This window comes from Heptranchias perlo, chromosome 14, assembly GCF_035084215.1.
Source record: "Heptranchias perlo isolate sHepPer1 chromosome 14, sHepPer1.hap1, whole genome shotgun sequence".
In the NCBI taxonomy this organism is placed as follows: domain Eukaryota; kingdom Metazoa; phylum Chordata; class Chondrichthyes; order Hexanchiformes; family Hexanchidae; genus Heptranchias; species Heptranchias perlo.
This window is the reverse complement of record NC_090338.1, coordinates 39,953,804-39,975,007: the sequence shown is the minus strand read 5'-3', so window position 1 is coordinate 39,975,007 and position 21,204 is coordinate 39,953,804. Positions and strand designations below refer to the sequence as shown.

Sequence of the window (21,204 nt, the reverse complement as noted above, 5' to 3'; positions counted from 1 at the left end):
GTGGGAGCCTGATTTAAATATTATAATGAGCTGTCCGCCTCTTGAGAGTGGGACATAGACACGCTATGCAACCTACCGCCATAAAAGCAGCAATGGGTGCAACGCGGCAGGTTGGGGTCGAGTTTTCCTAATTTTTTATTTTAACACCCCCACACACCCGTCGTGGTGGGAGGTTAATATCGACCCCCTCGATTAGCTGTGCAGAGGGGGAAGGAGAAGCAAAGTAGGTTACCTGTAATTGAAATCTATGTAGAAAAAGTAAATGAACTTAAAACTGAACATTAACTTTGTCGTTTATAGCAAGAATGACAGAACAGGAAGGGGCTGTGATGTATGGTTCCTGCAGGATGTGGGAGTTTCAAGAAGCAGATGTTAACTCAGACAAATATATCTGTGTCTCCAACTGAAATTATTTGAGCTCAAGATCTCAGGTGGAATTGGAGACAAGTTGACACATCATGGAGGGAGAGAGGCTGCTGGAGCAAGAGCTTCATAGAGTAGTCACCATGCTGAGGGATAGGTAGTTGGCAGTGGTGACTATCTACAGGTCAGGGAGAGTGAGGGGGGACAGGCTAGAGCAGGAATGTCCAGAGTAAATTACCCTCTCCAACAAGATTATGGCGGATCATGTGTTGAATGAGAGGGGGTCGGCAGATTGCGGGCAGAAGGCTCGGGATCGCAGGTTTGGAGGGGGGGTCGGCCCATCACGGCAGTAAGGAGAGGCCACAATCAGCAAATGGTTTGCTTGGGATGGCGGGGGGAACGCTCCTGCTGCTGCTGGCCCACAGGGAGTGCTATAAAAAGCACTTAACTGCTTGATCCGGCTGCTTGATCTGATTTCTGTGGGGAGGATGAGGCCTCTGCGCAGGACCATCGAAAAGATTACAATGGCAAAAAAAAATCAGAAGGTGGCTTGTGGGCGGGGGGCAGGGGGGATTGCAATTAGCAATTCAGTTAGTAATGCAGTAGTAATAGGAAATTCAGTAGTTAGAGAGGTGGACACTCTCATTTGCAGTCCACACAGAGAATCCTAGATGCCGTTTTCCCTCACAGATGCTAGGTGGTGGGGCATCGCAGGTTTGGGAGGTGTGGCCAAGGGACATTTCAGAGCGACTGGAAAAGATTTTGGAAAAAGAGGGAGAGCATGGTCCACATGGGAGGAAATAATATAGGAAAGGTAAAGCTTGGAGTCCTGCAAAAGAGGTTTAGGCAATTGGTAATCAGGCTTAGGAGAAGGACTTCAAGGGTGATACTCCCTCAGCTACATGCTAGAATAGGGAAGGATAGGAAGATTAGGGAGCTCTACAGATGGATAAAAGGGTATCATCAGGAAGAGGGCTCCGTTTATGGGGCATTAGCATTGTTGTAATTGTACGCAGTTTTGGGCTTCACACTATTAGAAGGATGTTGAGACAATAGAGAGGATATGCACAGATTCACTCGGATGCTACCTGGTATGAGGAAATACATACAAAGAAAGATTTGAAAAACTGGGACTATTTTCGTTAAAACGGGGGAGATTATGGGGTAATTTGATAGAGGTGTTTAAAATGATGAAGGAGCAGGACAGACACGGAACTATGGGCTGAATGGCCTCCTTCTGAGCTATATCATTCAAAGGTACAGGGTATATAGAAACAGACTGAGTTAATCTCTCCCATGTCAATCCCCAGACTTAGGACCCCAAGAAAAGGGCTGTCTCAAATACAAGTGGCTCATAATATTTTCCAGCAGCTATATACATCTCAGACCCCAGGCCCTCAGGTGACATGAAGAAGTGAGAAAACCAAATTAGTAAATAGTTGTAATAAATCACTGGACTTATTTGATGTAAGGACTTTATGGTGTTTGGTTCACTTGTATGACAATGGGAACAGATAAAGTGCTGATGTTGAGATTCTGGATTAGGATGTACTGGCTAGCTGCGAGGAGCAAGGATTTAACTCAGACCATAAAGAAGTTGGTGAGAGGAGGTAAATCTTTAATGGACTGAGACTTTCAAATAATAGTATTGTATTCCTCTCCTAAATTAATCTGTTATTTTTTTGCTCTCAGTGTTAACTGTGTCTCAGTGGTAGCACTCTCGCCTCTGAGTCAAAAGGTTGTGGGTTCAAGTCCCACTCCAGAGACTTGAGCACAGAATCTAGGCTGGTACTCCATTGCAGTACTGAGGGAGTGCTGCACTGTCGGTGGTGCCATCTTTCAAATGAGACGTTAAACTCAAATGGACGTAAAAGATCTCACGGTGCTATTTTGAAGAAGAGCAGGGGAGTTCTCCCTGGTATCCTGGCCAATATTTATCCCTCAACCAACATCACTAAAACAGATTATCTGGTCATTATTGCATTGCTGTTTGTGGGACCTTGCTGTGTACAAATTGGCTGCTGCATTTCCTACATTACAATAGTGACTACACTTCAAAAGTACTTCATTGGATGTAAAGCACTTTGGGACTTCCTAAGGTCATGAAAGGGGTGATATAAATGCAAGTCTTCCCCTTTTCTCTTTTTAAAAAAAATTCCTGTTCTTTAATGCTTGTTTTGCCAGTTACCAGCATTCTCAATTGGACTCTTTATAGTAGTGTAAGACCTGTGGCTCTACAAACAAACTTTTCTTTGCTGTTGTATTTTTCTCAGTGAAAAGCAGATAAGGTGCTTTCCAAAAGAGATTTTCCTCACAGCTTCCATTGTGAGTTATAATATCTCATCTCAGAACTGGTATCATCAAAGCGTTTCAGGATTTATATACAACCTGCAATTTGGCTTTAAGAAGCTGGCCATATTTTTTTATGAGCACTAGATGGCAACATCATAAATGCATATACAAGCTCAGATGCTCATGATTGGAAAGCTAAAACATGGACAGCAAAGAAAGTTAAAGAAAAGGTAGCACCAGAATCAGGGGATATTTGAATTAACATGGATTCTATAAAACCTATTTTGTACAGTTTCTACAGATCACCTCACACTTAGTTCTCCTATATTGCAACCTCATACATGTGAGTTTCATACTATACTAGTGGTTGAGGCAGTGTTAGTTAAATGAGTCATATGCTGCTTCTTTTGTCATCTCTGTTCAATTGCTGATTCTGTTGAAAACTGTACTCTGGGCATTGAAATGTGGTAAACACTGCATTTAATGAAAACATAGCTTATCTTTAAAAATAGTAAGGTGATTATGATAAATAGATTTATTTGGAGCTTGTGCACAAAAGGCAGTGCAACCATCAGCTTTTCAGAAATACGGGCGTTCAATAATGACTTCAGATATGATTGCAGAGATAAGCACAGCTTTTAACAAACTCCTTGGAACCTAAACTGGAGGATCAGATGTTGAATGAACGTAAACAGGTGATGAATATTTTACTGAAATGTCATAGTTAATGTGGAATTTTCCAGCTCTTCATGTTTGACAACCTTGTGCAGTTCCCATGAAGTAACTGGGCAGTGTTACTGATTTTTTTTCCAAGATGTATAAATCTAACCAGGCAGCTGCAGTTGAAGAGCTAGCACGAGCACAGGTACGATGGAAGAATGGCTCCTTCAGTGCTGTAATTTCTATGATTCTAACCTTAAATAGAACTTCCACCACCCATAAAGGAGCAGGAATAGGATTAAGTGCCTCAATATTTTACATATTGCATGTAATATATGTTACATGTATATATAAAAATCATTAGGAAAGGGAATCGTGCTGGAGGACTGGTGGACAGCTAATGTTATTCCTATATTTAAAAGGGGAGATAGAACAAGTCCAAGGAAAAATAGATCAGTTAGCTTAACGTCGCTGGTAGGAAAAATAATGGAATCTTTACTCAAAGATGTAATAGAAAGACACCTGGAGAACGGAAATATAATAAGGAGTAGTCAGCACAAATTTCAGAAGGGCAAGTCATGCTTGACCAACCTTATTGAATTTTTTAATGAAGTAACAGAAAGAGTAGACAAAGGTAATTTTGTAGATGTAATATATTTGGTTTTTCCTAAGGTCTTCGATAAGGCACCGCATTGTAGACTCATGACTAAGGTCAGACCCTGTGGAGTCAGGGGACAGGTAGCAGAATGGATAGCAAGCTGGTTACAAAACAGAAAACAGAGAGTAGGGGTTCAGGGTACCTACTCAGTCTGGCAAAAGCTGGGAAGTGGAGTTCCACAGGAATCGGTGCTGGGACCACTGTTGTTCTTATATTAACGATTTAGATTTGGGAATCAGAAGTACAATTTCAAAATTTGAGGACGTCACCAAATTGGAGGGTGTAGTTAATACAAAGGAAGAATGAGTCAAAATGCAAGAGGACATTAATAAACTTGCAAAAAGGGCGTGTAATTGGCAAATGAATTTCATTATAGTTAAGTGTGAGGTGGTGCATTTTGGTAGGAAGAATAAGGAGGCCACATACTGCTTGGATAATAAGAATCTAAACAGGATAGAGGAGCAAAGGGATCTAGGGGTATAGATACACAAATCACTAGAAGTAGCGACGCATGTTAATAAGACCATAAAAAAGGCAAATCAAGCTAGTTCCTTTCTAGAGGGATAGAAATTGAAAAGCAAAGAAGTTATGTTGAACTTGTATAGAACCTTGGTAAGACCACACTTGGAGTATTATGCACAGTTCTGGTCTCCATATTAGAGAAAGAATATAGAGGCATTGGAGAGTGTGCAAAAAAGATTAACAAGGATGATACCAGAATTGAAAGGATATCCCTATCAGGAAAGGCTGAACAGGCTAGGATGCTTTTTTCTAGAAAAGAGAAGGCTGAAGGGTGACTTGATAGAAGTCTTAAGATAATAGGATAGACGTAGAGAAAATGTTTCCACTTGTAGGGGAGTCCAAAACTAGAGATCATAAATATAAAATAGCTGCTAATAAATCCAATAGGGAATTCAGGAGAAATTTCTTTACCCAAAGAGTGGTAAGAATGTGGAACGCACCACCACAAGGAATAGTTGAGGCAAATAGCATAGATGCATTTAAGGGGAAGCTAGATAATCATATGAGGGAGAAAGGAATAGAAGGGTATCCTAATAGGTGTAGATGAAGTAGGCAGAGAGGAAGCTCGTGTGGAGCATAAACACCAGCATAGACCAGTTGGGCCAAATGAACTGTTTCTGTGCTGTAGACTTGATGTAACTCAATGTAATATTTCTTCCCCTTCCCCTAAAAAAATCAGAACAACCCTGGGTGCTGAATCCAGTGCAAGACTCAAAAAACTTATCAAACCCTTATTCTTTGGCTGAATATGATTCCCACAAAATATTCTGTTTTGTTGGTTCCTCTTTTAAGAGACAAAAAATTAGAATATTTTAAATTTTAAAGATGATCGGGTACTTGATGTACTATGTTAACAACATACGATCTTTTGGCTCAGACTCATAGTGGACTGTCATTGTTCTGCAGAAACCCTCTCTGTCATCTTACTGCTGAATGTAACACTTTGAATTGGTGCTATGAATTTTAGGGGAAAATTGAGCACCGTCTATATCAGTACATCATCCATCTAAAATTTTAAATACAGTGTATGATACAACCATAGGACTTTCTTCTCCTGTGAAAGATATCCCATAGTGAATCCCATCTGAATTAAAATGTGTTTATTTGTCCCTCAGTTTCTACAGAAAAGCTCCAAGCATTTGTAAAGCTGGGGATTGAAAAGTATGATCCCAAATGAGGCATGTAAATGCAGTTTGTCACAAACCTATTAAAATCAGTAACTACAGATATTTCTATTAGAATGAACAACATCTTTTTTCACACTTTCCAGAACAGATGAATGATGACATTAATGGAAACTGACACAATGGGGCCGATTTTCGGACGGCCGAGCGGGTGCGTTGGGGGCGGGGGGGGGGGCTCCGAGAATGGCAATTAAAGCCGGTGGGATGATAATTTAGATACTTATTTAGCTAGTTGAGGTACTCGACAGACCTCATTGAGTGGAGATTTTGGCGGGGGTGCAATTTTGAAGGATCCTCAGCGTGTTTCCCATGCTGTGGGAAACACTCCCTGTTGGAGCAGACATGTTTCAGTCAGCAGCCAGTGGGAGATGCAAAGGCTTTTTTGACAGTTGGGGGGAATACCTCATTTATTGCAGCAGGTCACTCTGTGACATCAGACAAAGTTTTGACTGCAACACCTTTGTCTTTCCACTCAAAATTATTAATTTATACCCTAAACTCTGCTGTGCAAACACATTTACCTACTTTGCGGACCCCCTCAAACTCACACCGTCAGGATGGGGGGGGCGCCATAGCTGCATTCATCACTTCATCCGAGGACGAGCAACATCACCAGCCTTGCCAGGCACGCCATCCACCTCCGCCACGTGGAGCTCCACAACACAGTGCTGTGCCACAGGCACCTGCACAAAATAGTCATGTAACTACACATACACCCACTGTAGGGTGACCCAATGGGTGGCATCAAGTGTGGGTGTTCATGGTGAACCTCATGAAAGGGACTTATTACACAAGCTAGTCAAGAATGGCCAAGACGTGGCAGTAGTGGTGATAATAATAATATTTAATGTGCCATTAACAAAGATCAAATATAAATTTTAAAAATGACAAACCGTCAAACACCCTTGTGCATCCCCTTTGTGCTCACAAAACCTTTTCCTTTACGCTTACGAGTCCTCATTCGTGGTGCTTTCCCTGTGGCTGCAGCAGAGGTAGTGTCATGCCCAGACCGATTAGATGCTTTGGGCCTACGTCCTCTTGGTTTCGGTGCCCGCGAGGGCCCCTCCAAAGACTGCTCCACCTGCACCTGTGCAGGGGCAGACTCGACCACCTGGAGAGGAGGCAGAATTGCGGGTAATGGTTGAGAGGTGGGCAACGGGTGAGACGTGGGATCGCTCTGAGTGGCGTCCCCACTTCCATGTCCCCTTTCGCCATCATCCCTCTCCTGGGCCAGGCCCACATCACTCCTACCACCCTGCTGGACGTCAGTTTGGAGGACATGTGTGAAGCCTTGTAAAGCCAGTGCTAGTGTATCTGCCTGCCTGTTTAAGGCGGCAGAAAGTTGCTCACCCTGAGTCCGAAGGGCCGTTGTCAGGGCCTCATTGGACTCATTTATGAGCCGTGCATGAAGCTCGATGGAGGCTAGCATTCCCTCCATCGCAGACATTCCCTCACTTATCCGCGACACTATCTCAGAGATGCCCTGACGTTCCTGTGAGAGTATCTCAGAGATTCCTTCCTGTACCTGTGCCACCATTCCACACATGCAGGAGTTGGACTCCTCCATCCTCTGCGCGATTGTGGAGAGTGCGCGTGGCACCTGTTCCAGCACTTCGCAAATGTGCTGCTGCCCCTCGATCATTCTCCTTTTAAAGGATGGCCCCCAGGGTTCAGCATCTGTGTCCAGCTGAGCAGAGCCTGGAGAAGAGTGCTCCCACCGACGCAGACTCTCCACAGCTGTCCCTGCCACCAGTGTCTGCTCGTGCTCACATGCGTGTGGTGACTCAACATGTACGACATCAACTAAGTGAGGACAGGGACCCACCGAGATGTGTGTATCTGCGCTGGTGGATGGCTCGCTCAGATGTGACGGTGCCACCTCAGAGGCCAGCAGGTCCTCTAAGGAATCGCCCTCCGCTGTCACGGCGGTCTCTGAAGGCCCTGTAAGAGAACAGAAGGCAATATTAAGCATGATGACAGATGTTGAGGTGCTGAAGATGGCTAGGCATTTTAACATCATTTGCTATTGTGAGTGCTAAATGTTAAAGTTCTGTCACCAGCCATTTGTCGGGTGGCAGTCTCGGCGTCCCCGACAGACAGGAACTTGAGGGACAACCTGATGTTGTGGCCCCCCTCCGGACTTCACCCTCTCCCGTGCATTCTGGGCTCTCTTCTATAAGGGGAGAAAGTCGAGAGGCATGAGTAAGGGATGGTGACATGGCCAACCACTGAATGCATTGGTTTGGGTGAGGCTGACCGTGAAAGAGATGCATCAGAGGGTGAGTATGAGACAGAGCCATGACATTTTTTGAGGATTGGGTTGAGTGGTAGTGGTGGATGGTACTGGGGAGGTGAGTAAGTGCAGGTAAGTTGAGGATGAACTTTGAGTGGGTGTGAGGAGTGATGTGATAGAGTAGTGTTGGCATGTACAGAATGAGTTGTGGGGTGGGGGCGGTGATGTGGAAGACGGAGTGTAGGAGAATGAGTAAGTGTACTCACTTTGGCTGACCTAGTTAGGTCATTGATGCGTTTCCTGCATTAGATCCATGTGCGGGAGACGTTGCTGCTGCTGGTGAGCTCCTCTGCCACCTCGAGCCAGGCCTTCTTGGTGGCAGAGACAGGCCACTTCCTCCCGTCCGCCGGGTAGAAAATATCCCTCCTCCTCCTCACCCCATCCAGTAAGACCTGGAGTGAGGCATCAGTAAATCTGGGAGCAGCCTTTTCCCTGGGCTGCTCCATTCTATAATTTTGGTTCTTTGTCGCAGGAGCAGCATTGGAGGACTGCCCCTTTAAGTAGAGCTCCTCCAGCTGACAGCCTGTGATGTGGGTGCGCAGTCCGCCCACTGCGCAGGTTTCCGACGGGAATCCCGGAAGCCACGTTAAGTGACTTCAATTTACCTGCGATCGCGTGGGGGACGGACGGATTACCCACGTGGGTTACCCACGCGCCCAGTCGCCCCCCCCCCCCCCGCTGCCATCCCGTCTTCCTGTACCTGAAAACGGTCACACAGGGGGCAGGGCATGCACTGCATGCATTGCTGTCAGCTCATTATAATTCTTATTAATATTCATTAACATTTGTTAATATTCATTGGCTGCGTGCCTGTTTGGGGGGCTTGGAAATCGTGCTTCACTGACACTACTTAAAGGCAGCCAGTGCCTCTTAAAGGGAGGTGCGTGCTGGCTGTAGACAGGAAGGAACACTTTTAATGAAACAAATGGCTGCAAGACCTGCAGATTGGGCCCCCAGGTTCTCCTGTTGCCTTGAAGGCCTTGGTCCAGGAGAAGGGAGATCCTGTTCCTCCTGGGGGGCAGAAAGCCCTCCAGGCAACACGGCTGTCACCAGTGGGAAGAGGTTGCAGAGGAGGTCAATGCCAGGTGCTTAGGTCCCAGGATATGGCTGCAATGCTGAAAGAAGTTCAATGACTTCACCAGAGTTGTCAAATGTTGGACATGTTGGATAGTTAAGGACATATTGGACAGTTCAAACTAACCTGTATAGCTACAACTGGTCATGGAATAAACATAGGTAGCGGGATCAATTAACCACGGTATAGAATGGATGTTAAGTAGATGAGCTGTAAATAAACTGTTCTTGAGAGGTTCTGAGAACAGTTTGTCAGGAAGTGTTTATGAAATACACCTATGAAATAAGCAACTAACACTGTTTGTTTATGTCAATAAGTTGTTCTTGAAAGAACAGATCAATCATGATGCCTTATCTGTGAAGTATACCTTTGAAGTAGGCAAACTGAGGTGTATAAGAAGAGTGGGTTTTTCCAGAGTTAGTTGGGAGAGCTCGAAAGAGAGAGGAACCCAAAACTACTCCTGTATATGGTATGGATTGATCACCTGTACTGTATACAAATAAAATCTGTTACGTATATTCCACTATCAAGTGCTTCATACTTAATCAAAGTGTGTCGTGGTGAACCTTAGAAGGAAGGAAATCAAGATCAAGGTGCTAATCCTAATTCTCACCTCTCACTCTCTGCTCACAACTTCACTACCTGCAGTCTCACTATTCACAATACTCCCCTCCCTGCTTCACTCTCCTAGAATCACTGCACCACACTTCACTCCAGCTCCTTCTTCTCATACTCTCACACGCTACATCTCCTACTCTCACCACTATTGCAACCCTCACACTGCACATCTTACACACAACATATGAATTATTCGACCATGTCAGGCATGTTATTTAAATACCTCACAAGGATGTCACTATCACACTCCCTTCTTGCAAGAATAGGTCATGCACAACTTGTGATCGGACGCCGCAACCGGAGAGGGCCAAACCCACCTGCACATCCTGTCCCATGTGGAGGAAAATGTGCTGAACATCACAGGCAGAAGGAGAGTGGAAGATCGGGGTGGGGGGGGAGAGGGAGTGAAGAAGGGGAGATCGGGGGGACATTGGGGGTGAAGAGGGGAAGATCGGAGAGGGAGACATTGGGCATCGGAGCAGGGTGGAAAGTTAGGTTGACTTTGAGTTTTAACTTCATGCAATGGTTTTTTATGTAATTTATTTCATTTCTTTTTGCCTGATCCGGCCCTTCATGGTGTGAATCAGAAACGGTGGGAAAGCAGCCCAGGTAAGTTAAAAATCATTCCAAGTACGTAATCTATCACAAGTAAAGTGCTGTAAGTACCTCATTTGGCTCTTCAACTATCATCCCGCCGGCTTTAATTGCCGGCGGGACTTCCGGATTCAGGACGCAGGATTCAAAGGTGTGCGTGGAGTCAAGGCAGACTATAATGCATGGATTTAAAAAGATTGGCTTGCATAAACTGAAATTTCAGTTAGAGAAGAAGGCAACATCCTCAGAACTTATTCTGAGCAGCAGATAATGATGTGAATGATCTGCTCATTAATCTGAATGTAGGGTGATTTCTTTTATATGTGATCTTAACTCCTTACTCAGGCCTGCCATTACAGGTGCATCCATGGGGAACTCGGACATCAGGGGGTGGAGCCGAGCTCCGAACCCGAACGGGATTTCCTTGATTTTCGGAGCCCTCCCCCGCCCCCAACGCATCCGCATTTTCCTGGGAAAATCGCGCCCTAGAAGTTTAGCCAAGGAGAGAGTGCTCCAAGGAAGGCAGCAGAAGGCTAGCTACAGAGTGAGAGGTGGATGGAGAGAGTCAGAGGCCTTATGACAAAGTTGAAAATAAAGACAAAAGTTATGATATACAGGAAAGGCCCTGCTGGGAAAGGGAAGTACTGTTGATGCCTTGAAAGACATCACCAAATTGAAGTCATCATATACTATGATGGAGAATAATATGCCAGGATTGGGATTGTCACAATGGGAAATGTCATGATCGGATAACTGAGGGAAAATATATTTATTGAAATAACACACTGTTGATGTTACAGAAGCAAATCAAGAAGTATTGAAAATGATGTGTTTGAGGATTATATTTGTTCTCAATTAAGATATTTTAAAACTTTAACAACCAATACTAGATTATATTTATATATAGATATATTTATACATGAGCCTGAAAGTCCATTCTTTGTGCGATAACATCATCTACAGAAATATCCCTGTTGCTATTGAAGCATATCAGCCTGTACACCTTTTAACCAATCACATTGCAAAAAAACAAAATCATTTGCTTAACAGAAAACATAACTGTCATATAGCTTAAGTGGTTAGGATGGATAGTGATTCAAGGCTTTGCGCACCCGATGAATTCTTCTGTCCAGCATAAAAGTCTGCACATTTCTGTATGTTACAGAGGCACTTCTTAAAGGTATTGTCTTTTTTTTTTAGCTTAACTCATAGTCAAAAAGAGCTGCATAATAGAAAAGCATTATATCAGAATAAAGGGACCCTTACTACTTTAATTCGTTAGTACTCTTCTACTTTGTAAAACATTATATAGGCAAAGGGGGCATTGTTAAGGTAGAATTTTGTTTTATGATGTTTTTCTTGTACTTTCTTGAACATGGAAGTGATAGAGTCCTTTGCCACTTTGGTTTCTATATAAAAGAGAGATGGTTTACCCCAACTGTAAAGGCAGCAGCATTACTTCTGCATTTGTCAGTTAGTTACATTAGTCTCGGTAGGTTCATGCTTTCATAAAGGTGAAACCCACACATTGGGGCCGATTTTCACATGGTAAAATTGGCATTAACAGGGAAGCGAGGGCCTAAAAGTCAGCCCACTGCCATTTTGAAAGGGGCCTATCGCTGGGCGATTGAAGCGCCTGCATGTTTTAGGCGATAGGCCCCTTTTAATATGTATGTGCTTAGGACCCCAATTACCATTTTAAGGGCAGCCATTTTAGGAGAGAATTAACAGCAGCATATGCTGTGCACTCTCCGGTCAGTTCCACAGGTGATAGAGGAAAAAAGGCCCAGCAAAGGTAACTTTGAAATTATTTTTGTGGGGTCAGGAGGAGCAGGTGTGCCCCTTTAGGCCCCAAAAAATAATCTGGGCCACTGCTGCCCCAGAACTCCTCCCTCTGTGATCGTAACCGTCCCCCGCACTTATCTTGCTGCCGACCGGGGCAGCCCGATATTGGACCGCCTTAATCTGGCGATTTGCACTGGGATGTCCGTTTGGCACCCTGCAGCTCGCCGGTCTGATGTAAATGAGGCCGGGGCCTCAAACACGCGGATGCTTCTTCGCCACCAGGACAGTTGCCCAAAATTCAAAATCGACCCCTTTGTGTGTGTAAGGATGAAATATATTTGGTACCAAGTGCCATCCATGCTCTTTAGTTAGAAAAATCCATTATCAGTAAATTGCGAAAGGTCATTTGATCCCTGATGCCAGGTGGCAGGCCTTATAATGTTACCGCAGTTGTTTGTTAGAGTTTCACTTCTGCTTTATAACTGCCTTGCAAATGGTAAACACTACTCAAGGAAGTAACTGAATTAGTGAGCAGAGATGCAACCTATCAATAACATAAGGCTTTTTGTTTTTTTTTCAACTTTTAAATGATTTGTGTACTGCCTTTTTTTAAAGTATTCAAAATATATCTAAATGTTTTAATATTGAACATTCAAACAAAACAATTAGAAAAATGTGCAGAACCACGGGATAATTTTTGATTCGTAGTTCTCTCTGAATAAATTAAAAAGCTGTAACTTTGTTATATCATTTCTATTCAGAATGGTATAATCCTTAAAGAGTTACTATCAGCAAACTACTTTATGCGGAAAAGTACTTTGAAACAATATGTACATTTAATCTTTCACTTATGAATACCTTTATTTCACTCATTCATGGAGACTTAGAGTATAATTCTGGAATACTGTAGTTTCAGTCAGACTGAACAGCATTAAATACTGAACAAGTTTAAAATATATTTTAGCATATTAATTGTAGAGATTGTAGAATGTACAGATTTTAGGTGATTTTTGGGGGGAATGCAAGAAGGGATTGCTTTCTCTCAACATCCAGGTTGTCAATGATCATGGCATGAGAATCAAATAGGTGTTTGCATGCTTTCCAAGGAGGTGCCATGATGCCATCATTCTGTGGCAGTCCATAGTACCACCACCCCTCCAACAGGACCAACCAGTGCGTGGGTGACTGTTGGGTGACAAGGGGTACCCGTTAACCACCTGACTGATGACACTGCTACGCTATCCTGACAATCATTACCACCACAGCCATGGATGTACCCATGCCATCATCGAGCGGATCATTGGGATTCTTAAACAGTGCTTCAGATGCCTGAACTGACTATGTGGAGCTCTGCAATGCAGTCCAGAGAGAGTGGTGTGCATTGTGGTGGCATGCTACGTTCTCCACAATATTGCCATGCAACACGGACAGGCCCTGGACATGGAGCAGCAGGAAGCCTTGCATGACTCTGAAGGAGACGAGCTGGAAGATGACCAGCACCAGCCAGAAACTTGCATTGTAACCAACCACCGGATCACCCAGCAATTCAATTGAATTCCTCCCATGCAACCTTGCCAAGACCACTCCTCCCCAATATCTTGCTCATTTCTTCCATCTCCTAGGGTGAAATGCAAAACAATGACCATCACTCATGCACATGCCATGTGACAATGCAGTCTCTGTAGCTAATGTGGAAGCACTCTGCACAGAAACACAGTTTCAAAAGGCTCTATTTCTTTAATGGCTTCAACAGCAGCTATGAAATAACTTTCACCCAAGTGTTACTCAATAGTATCTTTCTTAAGTGTTCTTTTACCTACTCCGATGCCGCTACATGGTGCTGTTCCTGTGTCTCCATCATGACTGCTGGAAGGCTACTATTGCTCAAATGAGGGACTTGCGAAGCTTGTGGGCGGCAACCTCTAGGAGCTTGGACAAAACCTCCAGCCTTCTCATCCCCAATGTTCCTATCCCCGGTATCTCCAGTGCCTCTATTACATGGGTGTCAGGGATGGAGGGAGGCTGATTCTCCATTTGTTCTGGTCCTCTCCTTCAAGTTATGTGACATCTTGTCCTGCAGATAGAAGGGGAGTAAGTTAATGTTTGGCTGCAGAAAAGGATTGTGCATATATGAGCATCATCCTAATATACTGTAAATGCTGAGATTGAGACGCAGCAAGTAGTGCACAGGATTGGGAGGTGGTAATGTACAGGAAAGTGGTTGGCAGGTGACATGTGCAATCAGTTAGGAGAAGAGTGAAAACATTTCCAGCTATTCCCAGGTACAGTGTGCGGTGGTGATAGAAGAAGCAGGTGAAGTGGGGGGAAGAGTGCTGTAGCAAGATCTGATGCACGAAAGGGGACAGAGCTAGTAGTGAATCTTATCTTGGCAGAATGGGTAAGGTCAATGGGGGTATTTTGACTTTGGCTGATAGTGTAAAACGCGTTATATCAATGGAAGACAATGGAAACTAAAATCGGAATGGGATGTTTAACGGTGGCCGAGCCAATACCGTGAATTTTACACTATTGGCCGACATCAAAATTACCCACATTTGAACTTTTTCATGCATTGGAACCATGTCCTTGGGGTGTTGCTGGCAGAATTGCATAATACGACAAAGCGCTTTAAATGTTGCTTTTCAAGGATATGTTAAATTGCTTAATCATATTTAAAAGTCAGTGACTTGGAATAAAACTACGAAATGCTTTTATCCATTGTATTTTGAAACTTGTTAAGTCAACACATAGCATACATTTATTTTGAAATGTTCATTAGTTTATTCATTAGTTTTTAATGCATCAAAATATTACCCAACTAAGCCTATTTGTGTGTAAGTCATATCATTAGTGCGCAATGACATCATAGCATCTCTGCACCCACTAGTTGAGAAATTATAAAAACTATAATACAAAGTTACATTTTGAGAAGAAACAATTGACAAAATTTAAATTGTAGCAGATATAGTGGCTGCTTTCGGGAAACTATTTCTCAGTGACCATCATGTGTAGTTTTCACGTTGATCCTTCCAGCAATTGAGCCTGTCCCAAATCTCCCCAACACAGTGATGCCCCCTTTCAAAGACTACTGTAAATGCTGTTAATTGCACTGAATTTGGATCTATCTCCTTAGCCCCTCACCTCTGTCACTGTGATTGTCCAGTTACTGTCGGTGAACAGGCCAAGTGGAACTGCAGAATCTGTACATCTCTAATAGCAATGCAAAGCCATGGATCAGCAAGTAAGAGTTCAATCTGGATAGATGCCCTGTCATTTTGCTTGACTGAACTGACAAAATCCATCACATGAATGTCAAACAGACTGCATGGGATACTCTGTGGAGATCATTCGATAGCTCGCTTGTTGGCTAGCATTTTTATATTGACATTAATGAAATTTAATGTAGTAATATTATTGAAAAGGATTCTAAAATATACTTCATACAAAGCACTTAAAATCATAAAATCTGTATCTTAGCGTAAGACCTCAGTATTACCGTCAAATCATATCATTTGAAGGAATGTAAAAATACATATTTTTTGTTTGACTTTTTTCTAGATGGAGAGTATGAATCACTACAATAGTATAGACGTAGACTTTGTTCTTAGCTGTCAAGATTTGAACTATTCAGATCCTGCTTCACATTTTGGTAAGTGACTGCTATTAATTTTACTGGATGATAAGGAATGTTTCCTGTTTTTTTACATATGAAGAAAAATGACAACATTGCAAAACATAAGAGTAATTTTCCTTGCCAGGCTAGATTTAGGCTTTCCTGCTTAGCTGCTGGCACAAAGCTAGCCAATAGTGCAGTGAGCTGCCGGCCTACAACTTTTTATGTAAGCTTATTTGAATAATTAGCTGTCTGTGTAGTTTTGACCTTGTGCAAGCAGCTAGCTTAATGGGATATGTGCAAAATGTGGCCAGCAGGGTAAATTTAAAGGGAAGTGCAGACATAAAGGTAAATGGCTACATATGGAGATAAACATTGTTTCAGACTTTATAGAGCTTCAAAATGAATTTAAAATATGTTGTCAGCCTTTGCCAAGGCTGGGGGGTGGTGGGGGGGCGGGTGGTGGAGAGAGGGAAAGGATGAGGGAGAAGTGTCATTCATAAATGAAGTGAAATGAAACTCGAAGCATGAAATGAATTCTTTGTGCAAGTACTGGAGTGATAGAGCACCCATGGATGCCAAATGGACGTGTTACTGCATGTGGTGGGTGGGAGGAGGGTTGCCCTGTTTGGAATTTCAGGGTACCCCTCCTTGAGATAGCAGTGCACCGTTCCTGGTGGCAGTTAGGGACCAGGCCTTACACTGCCCACAGTACTTGCAGGACCTGGGAACTTAATGCAGAAGAAGACAGCACACTTTAAGGAATCTGGCAAGATAAGACTATCCAGCACTAATATGTATTGGGTAGATGGCCCAGGATTGTATGCCACAAATGTTGCCTGGCAACCTGTTCCACATTTACTGTTCAACCATGCAAAGTTCTTAAACAACCCTATATTTTTTTTATTGTATCTCATGCATACCCATACCTCGGTAGGGTATACCTTTATGATGCAACGTACAGTTGAAAGACTTACCACAGTCACATCTTCCAAGGCGATCATACCTCAAGTCATAACATAACCTAGCTGCATAATGAATAGTCACTTACTGACATGCAGGTTGACCTGTAGATTGTGCATTTGTCTGTTGATGTACATGTGTCTCTTCAAGTTCCAGCATCTCAAGACTACTTTTCTGCTTGTACAACAAGTTGGCACATCAATGGCACAATCCTGACCTCTCTAGTGAAGCATGGGAGGCGAAGGCACATCTCCTCTGACATGCCCAAGAAGCTCTGGTGGGGTCCATGGACCCGCATACTTGGGTAGATGTGTGTCTCTGCAGCTTAAATGCAGCAGACTTGCTTCTATTTATTCCTGTAGCTCACTGAGGGCAAGAGCAATTTCCAACAGAATTCCCCATACTATGTGTGAAGTCTGTTTCAGTTGATAGTGAGACTCCTTTGAAAGGAAGGAGGTGAAATAAAGAAAATGAAGTAAAATGCAAAATTTTATTTAAAAGTAAGACTGACAATTTAGCAAACTAAATGCAAAAACTGTAAAAGTTAAAAGTAATTGTAGTTCATATTCACTCAGAAACTATCTATGTGCACCTTTAAGAAATAGTGCTGTAGTTGTAAAGTGAGTTTGGGATTGCACCTGTTTTATACTGGTTCTCAGTAATGATATAACATTTCTGGAACAACCTCAGAAAATGCAGGGGAGGGATGCCCTGTTCCTTTTTGCACCATTTCACGTTCTTAATGAAGCCCCTGTTCACCAGAAGCCCAAGCCTTTACCTACACTAACACAGCCCAGCCAGAAGAAAATGGGGAGGGCACTCCCAATGCATTTTTGGGGCAACCAACACTCCCCCCTGAATTTTTGGACATCCTCCCCCACCCAGTGTAGGTTGTGCAAATTAACCACCAGTGCAGAGCAGTGGAAAATATCCCCTATGATGCCTCAAGGCTGGAGTACAGGTGTGCCATGCACTACTTGGTCAAATGAATTTGACACAAAAGTATATATTGGCAGCAGCTTGTGCAAACAACTCCTCTGGAGGCAATTTTTATCTGCTTACCACCTTGATCACACTGAAAATCGGGACGGTAAGCAGACAAAAAATTTAAAAACTACCCCCATCCCCACCAACTGACCGCCCGAGGCTTGCTGGTTTCTACTTGCTACTCCAGGCCCCACTAAAATCTTCCCACCTGCTGCCCCCTTCCTTTTCAAATTGCTTCCCCCCTTTAAATTCTTACATCTGGCTTGGCTCCATGGAGGAGTTGTCGGATTTTCCGCCTTACACCCCCTTCCCCTCCCCAGTAATTGGCGAGTTGCCTGCCAATGCACTTAGAGTGCTGTCAGCTCACTAATCCCATTCAAATGAGTGCCATCAGGTACAATCTTTACACAAATCAGCCCCTCTGTCTCCACAGACAATTGCTATGTAGGTTATAGGAATATCAATGACCCATCCAGCATGTTCCAAGTGAAAAAATACAAAGATATTAGTTAACAAAGTCTTCTTTTGAAAATTCCATTGGCTAAGTGAATTTGTGTCAGTCTGTGCACTCTGTTAAAAAAACGATCTTGTAGAGTTTGATTTTCAAAACCTATTACAAAAATATTTTGGAGCTGATTGTCATGAAAAGCACAGGAGGTGGAGTGGGTGGAGTGAGCGCACCACCCGCCCAATGGTTCTAGCGAGAGACCTGAACGATTTCTATGGTCAGGCCTCATTTAAATGGGATGAGTTACCTGCCATCAATTAATGAGGACTGTCAGGCTTCTCTTTTAAGGCGAGTAAGGCAATCCTTCGGGTGGGGAGGGGGTGGGGGACACTAAGCATCCAGCAGCAGGTGGCAAGATTTTTGTGGGGCCAGAAGGGGCATTCATGCTTTAAGGACCGCTGCTTAGGTCAATCTACATCCAACAATAATGGGCGGAGCATGCGCAGTGCACGCTCTACCCATTGAAACCTGAAAATTGCATCAGGTTCCTACTGCCAGTGTAGGACTCCAATTTAAATATTTTATTAAGGCTCCCGCCTGTTATGGGTGGGAGTGTTGATTGTCCATTTCAAGGCCTGCTCAAAAATTGAATCAGGCGGGTCTCGGGTAGTCAGTGGCTGGTAGTTTGTTTTTTAAACTTTCGTCTGCATATCGCTCTGTTTTTTCAGTGTGAATGGAGCGGTAGGCAGACAAACATCACCCCTTTCTGTTTTATGCGTAACCGCAATGGCCTGCTGAATGATTATTAATGCTGATGTTTTTTTCTCATTTAGCATGTGATCCCTACATTGAAATCATTGAACAACCTAAACAGGTAAGTTAAAACAAATCGTGAGAATAATCATTTTGATTTTACTGGAAATACAAACATTTATGCTTCAATAAGGGTACATATTGGTTATTAAGACTGCATAAGTGATCCCTCATTCAACACTTGGGTCAGCAACGTTGCAGAAAAAATGCAAGTCTATGGAAATAGACAGGCAGCTACTGAAATCATCAAGTAAAATCTTCATTTTAATGCGCAATAATTTGTTAACAAGAACATAAGGAAATCAAATGTGAAAAAAGAACATTTGGTCCATTAAGCCTACTCCATCCAATGACCAAATATGTTTATTCTTCCCTCATCTCTCCGCCATCACCTGTTGATCCTCTTTATTAGTGAAGAATAATAATGTTGCAATCTTGGCTGCCGTTATCAGCAGCAGCCATAAGGCCCTGAGGCCTGAAGATTGTCCTGGGGAGGGAATTCATAAAATAAACTACTGCACTTGTCATTTGAATCATCGAGCTGCCCCCAGGATGCCTGCTTTAATTTTGTTGAACTTTGGTAAATTTGAGATTACTAAGCAATTTGTTTATATTTCAGGCTGTGTACTTGTTGATCTACAGAGGGTCCCAGCACAAGCCCCACCACCATGTTTTTTCAGGTGCCCCTGAACTGGGACAAATCATGGGATACCAAAGAGGCAGGAGGAATAAAATGCCCCCTCTGCCTCATTTCATAGTTTCACTGGGCCTGTGCTGACTGCAAGCCTAGGCTCAATTAAAGCAGTCTGGGAAACCCCAGGAAATCCCAGGGCAAAGTTGTGGGCCAGAGACCTGATACATAAGTCTCCGTCCCCATTTCCTCTTGGCTGTGCCTGAGAACTCAGTGTTTCCCAAGCACAATGAAGAGGAATGTCTCCCCATGTTCTCTTGTCCTATGCTGATTGTTCAGGTTGAGTAGCTTTAAAGATAACAATAATATTTCAATATAAGGAGAAAAAAAAATCATAATTATTTTTTATTCTGAACAAAACATCTAACAGATAATTTCCTGACTATTTCCTCTGGTGGGAGAGTCCAGAACAAGGGAGCAAAACCTTAAAATTAGAGCTAGGCTGTTCAGGAGTGATGTCAGGAAGCACTTCTTCACACAAAAGGTAGAGGAAGTCAGGAACCCTCTTCCCCCAAAAAGCTGTGGAGGCTAGGTCAATCGAAAATTTCAAAACTGAGATTATTAGATTTTTGTTAGGTAAGGGATTATGAAACAAAGGCAAAGAAATTGAGTTAAGATACAGATCAGCCATGGTCTTATTGAATGGCAGATCAGCCTCGAGGGGCTAAATGGCCTACTTATGTTCCTATATAGCATTAGCAAATATAGTTCGATATTTATTAACAGTTAAACATTTTACAATAACTGAGAAACAAAGTAATCAGCTCCTATTACTTCTGTTTTGAAGCGAGGCTTTCGCTTTCGTTATGGATGTGAAGGACCATGTCATGGCGGCTTACCAGGGGTCTCAAGTGAAAAGAACAAAAAAACTTACCCAACAATAAAGGTATTTGATATTAGTCAAACTTTGAGCAAACTGCCATAAAACATTAACCTTCTAAATCTATTTAAACATCTGTTTTTCTCAAATCATGCCATGCAATGAGTTATTTTCAGTAAAGCACAGTCCATGTGTTTCTTCTAGCTCTCACACTTTTGTGAGGGCTAGAAACTGTAAAATTGACTTCCATATTTCCAAAAATGCTATATCATAATGGACAAATGGCACCAGTCAAAGGTTTGGATCAATTTTCTTCCCATTTCTGGGTTTGAAAAGAATTGTAAGGCTTTCAAAAAATATTTTGGAAATTTTAAAAAGTGTGATAAACTACAGCAGTTTTTGTAAAAAAAATTTCAATCCAAAAAAATGGATTTTGTGCACTAAATTATAAAATATAAAGCTAAAAATTACTGTTGCCAATATTAGTAGGCAAGCACTTAACATGGTTGTGTGACTTTAACAGAGATACTTTAACAGAGGTGTTAACCCATTTATTTTAAGAGACGTTAATCCATTCTTGCCTCTGCTAAAATATCGGACGGAGGACTGTCAAATGAATGCCTTACACCTTCATCCAATAATAACACCATTGGTAATTTCTAACCTTTGGTAACACATACAGTAGATCTTGTTTTAAAGAAGCATCGTTATAATGTTACAAATTTTGATATGTCTTCGATATTCTATTGGGTTCAGTGGCACTGGTCACTCCTGTAAACAAACACTGCATCACTTGCGTTCAGGTGTTTGCCCATACTGCCCAAT

At 42.8% G+C, this 21,204-nt stretch overlaps 1 protein-coding gene across 2 annotated transcripts in view; it reads left to right on the top strand.

The window, feature by feature from the left end:
- Window positions 1-21,204, top strand: part of LOC137332463 (nuclear factor NF-kappa-B p105 subunit-like) — a 126,838-nt gene that overhangs the window by 71,204 nt on the left and 34,430 nt on the right. Inside the window, exons 1-4 of one of the 2 annotated variants that reach the window (XM_067996328.1) lie at window positions 11,349-11,439; window positions 15,603-15,693; window positions 18,889-18,929; window positions 20,347-20,445. In XM_067996328.1, coding sequence (XP_067852429.1) covers window positions 11,416-11,439; window positions 15,603-15,693; window positions 18,889-18,929; window positions 20,347-20,445 — 255 coding nt within the window. In that variant the 5' untranslated portion in view covers window positions 11,349-11,415. Of the gene's footprint in view, window positions 1-11,348; window positions 11,440-15,602; window positions 15,694-18,888; window positions 18,930-20,346; window positions 20,446-21,204 lie in introns of those variants that run through there. The other variant, XM_067996329.1, reaches the window with a different exon arrangement.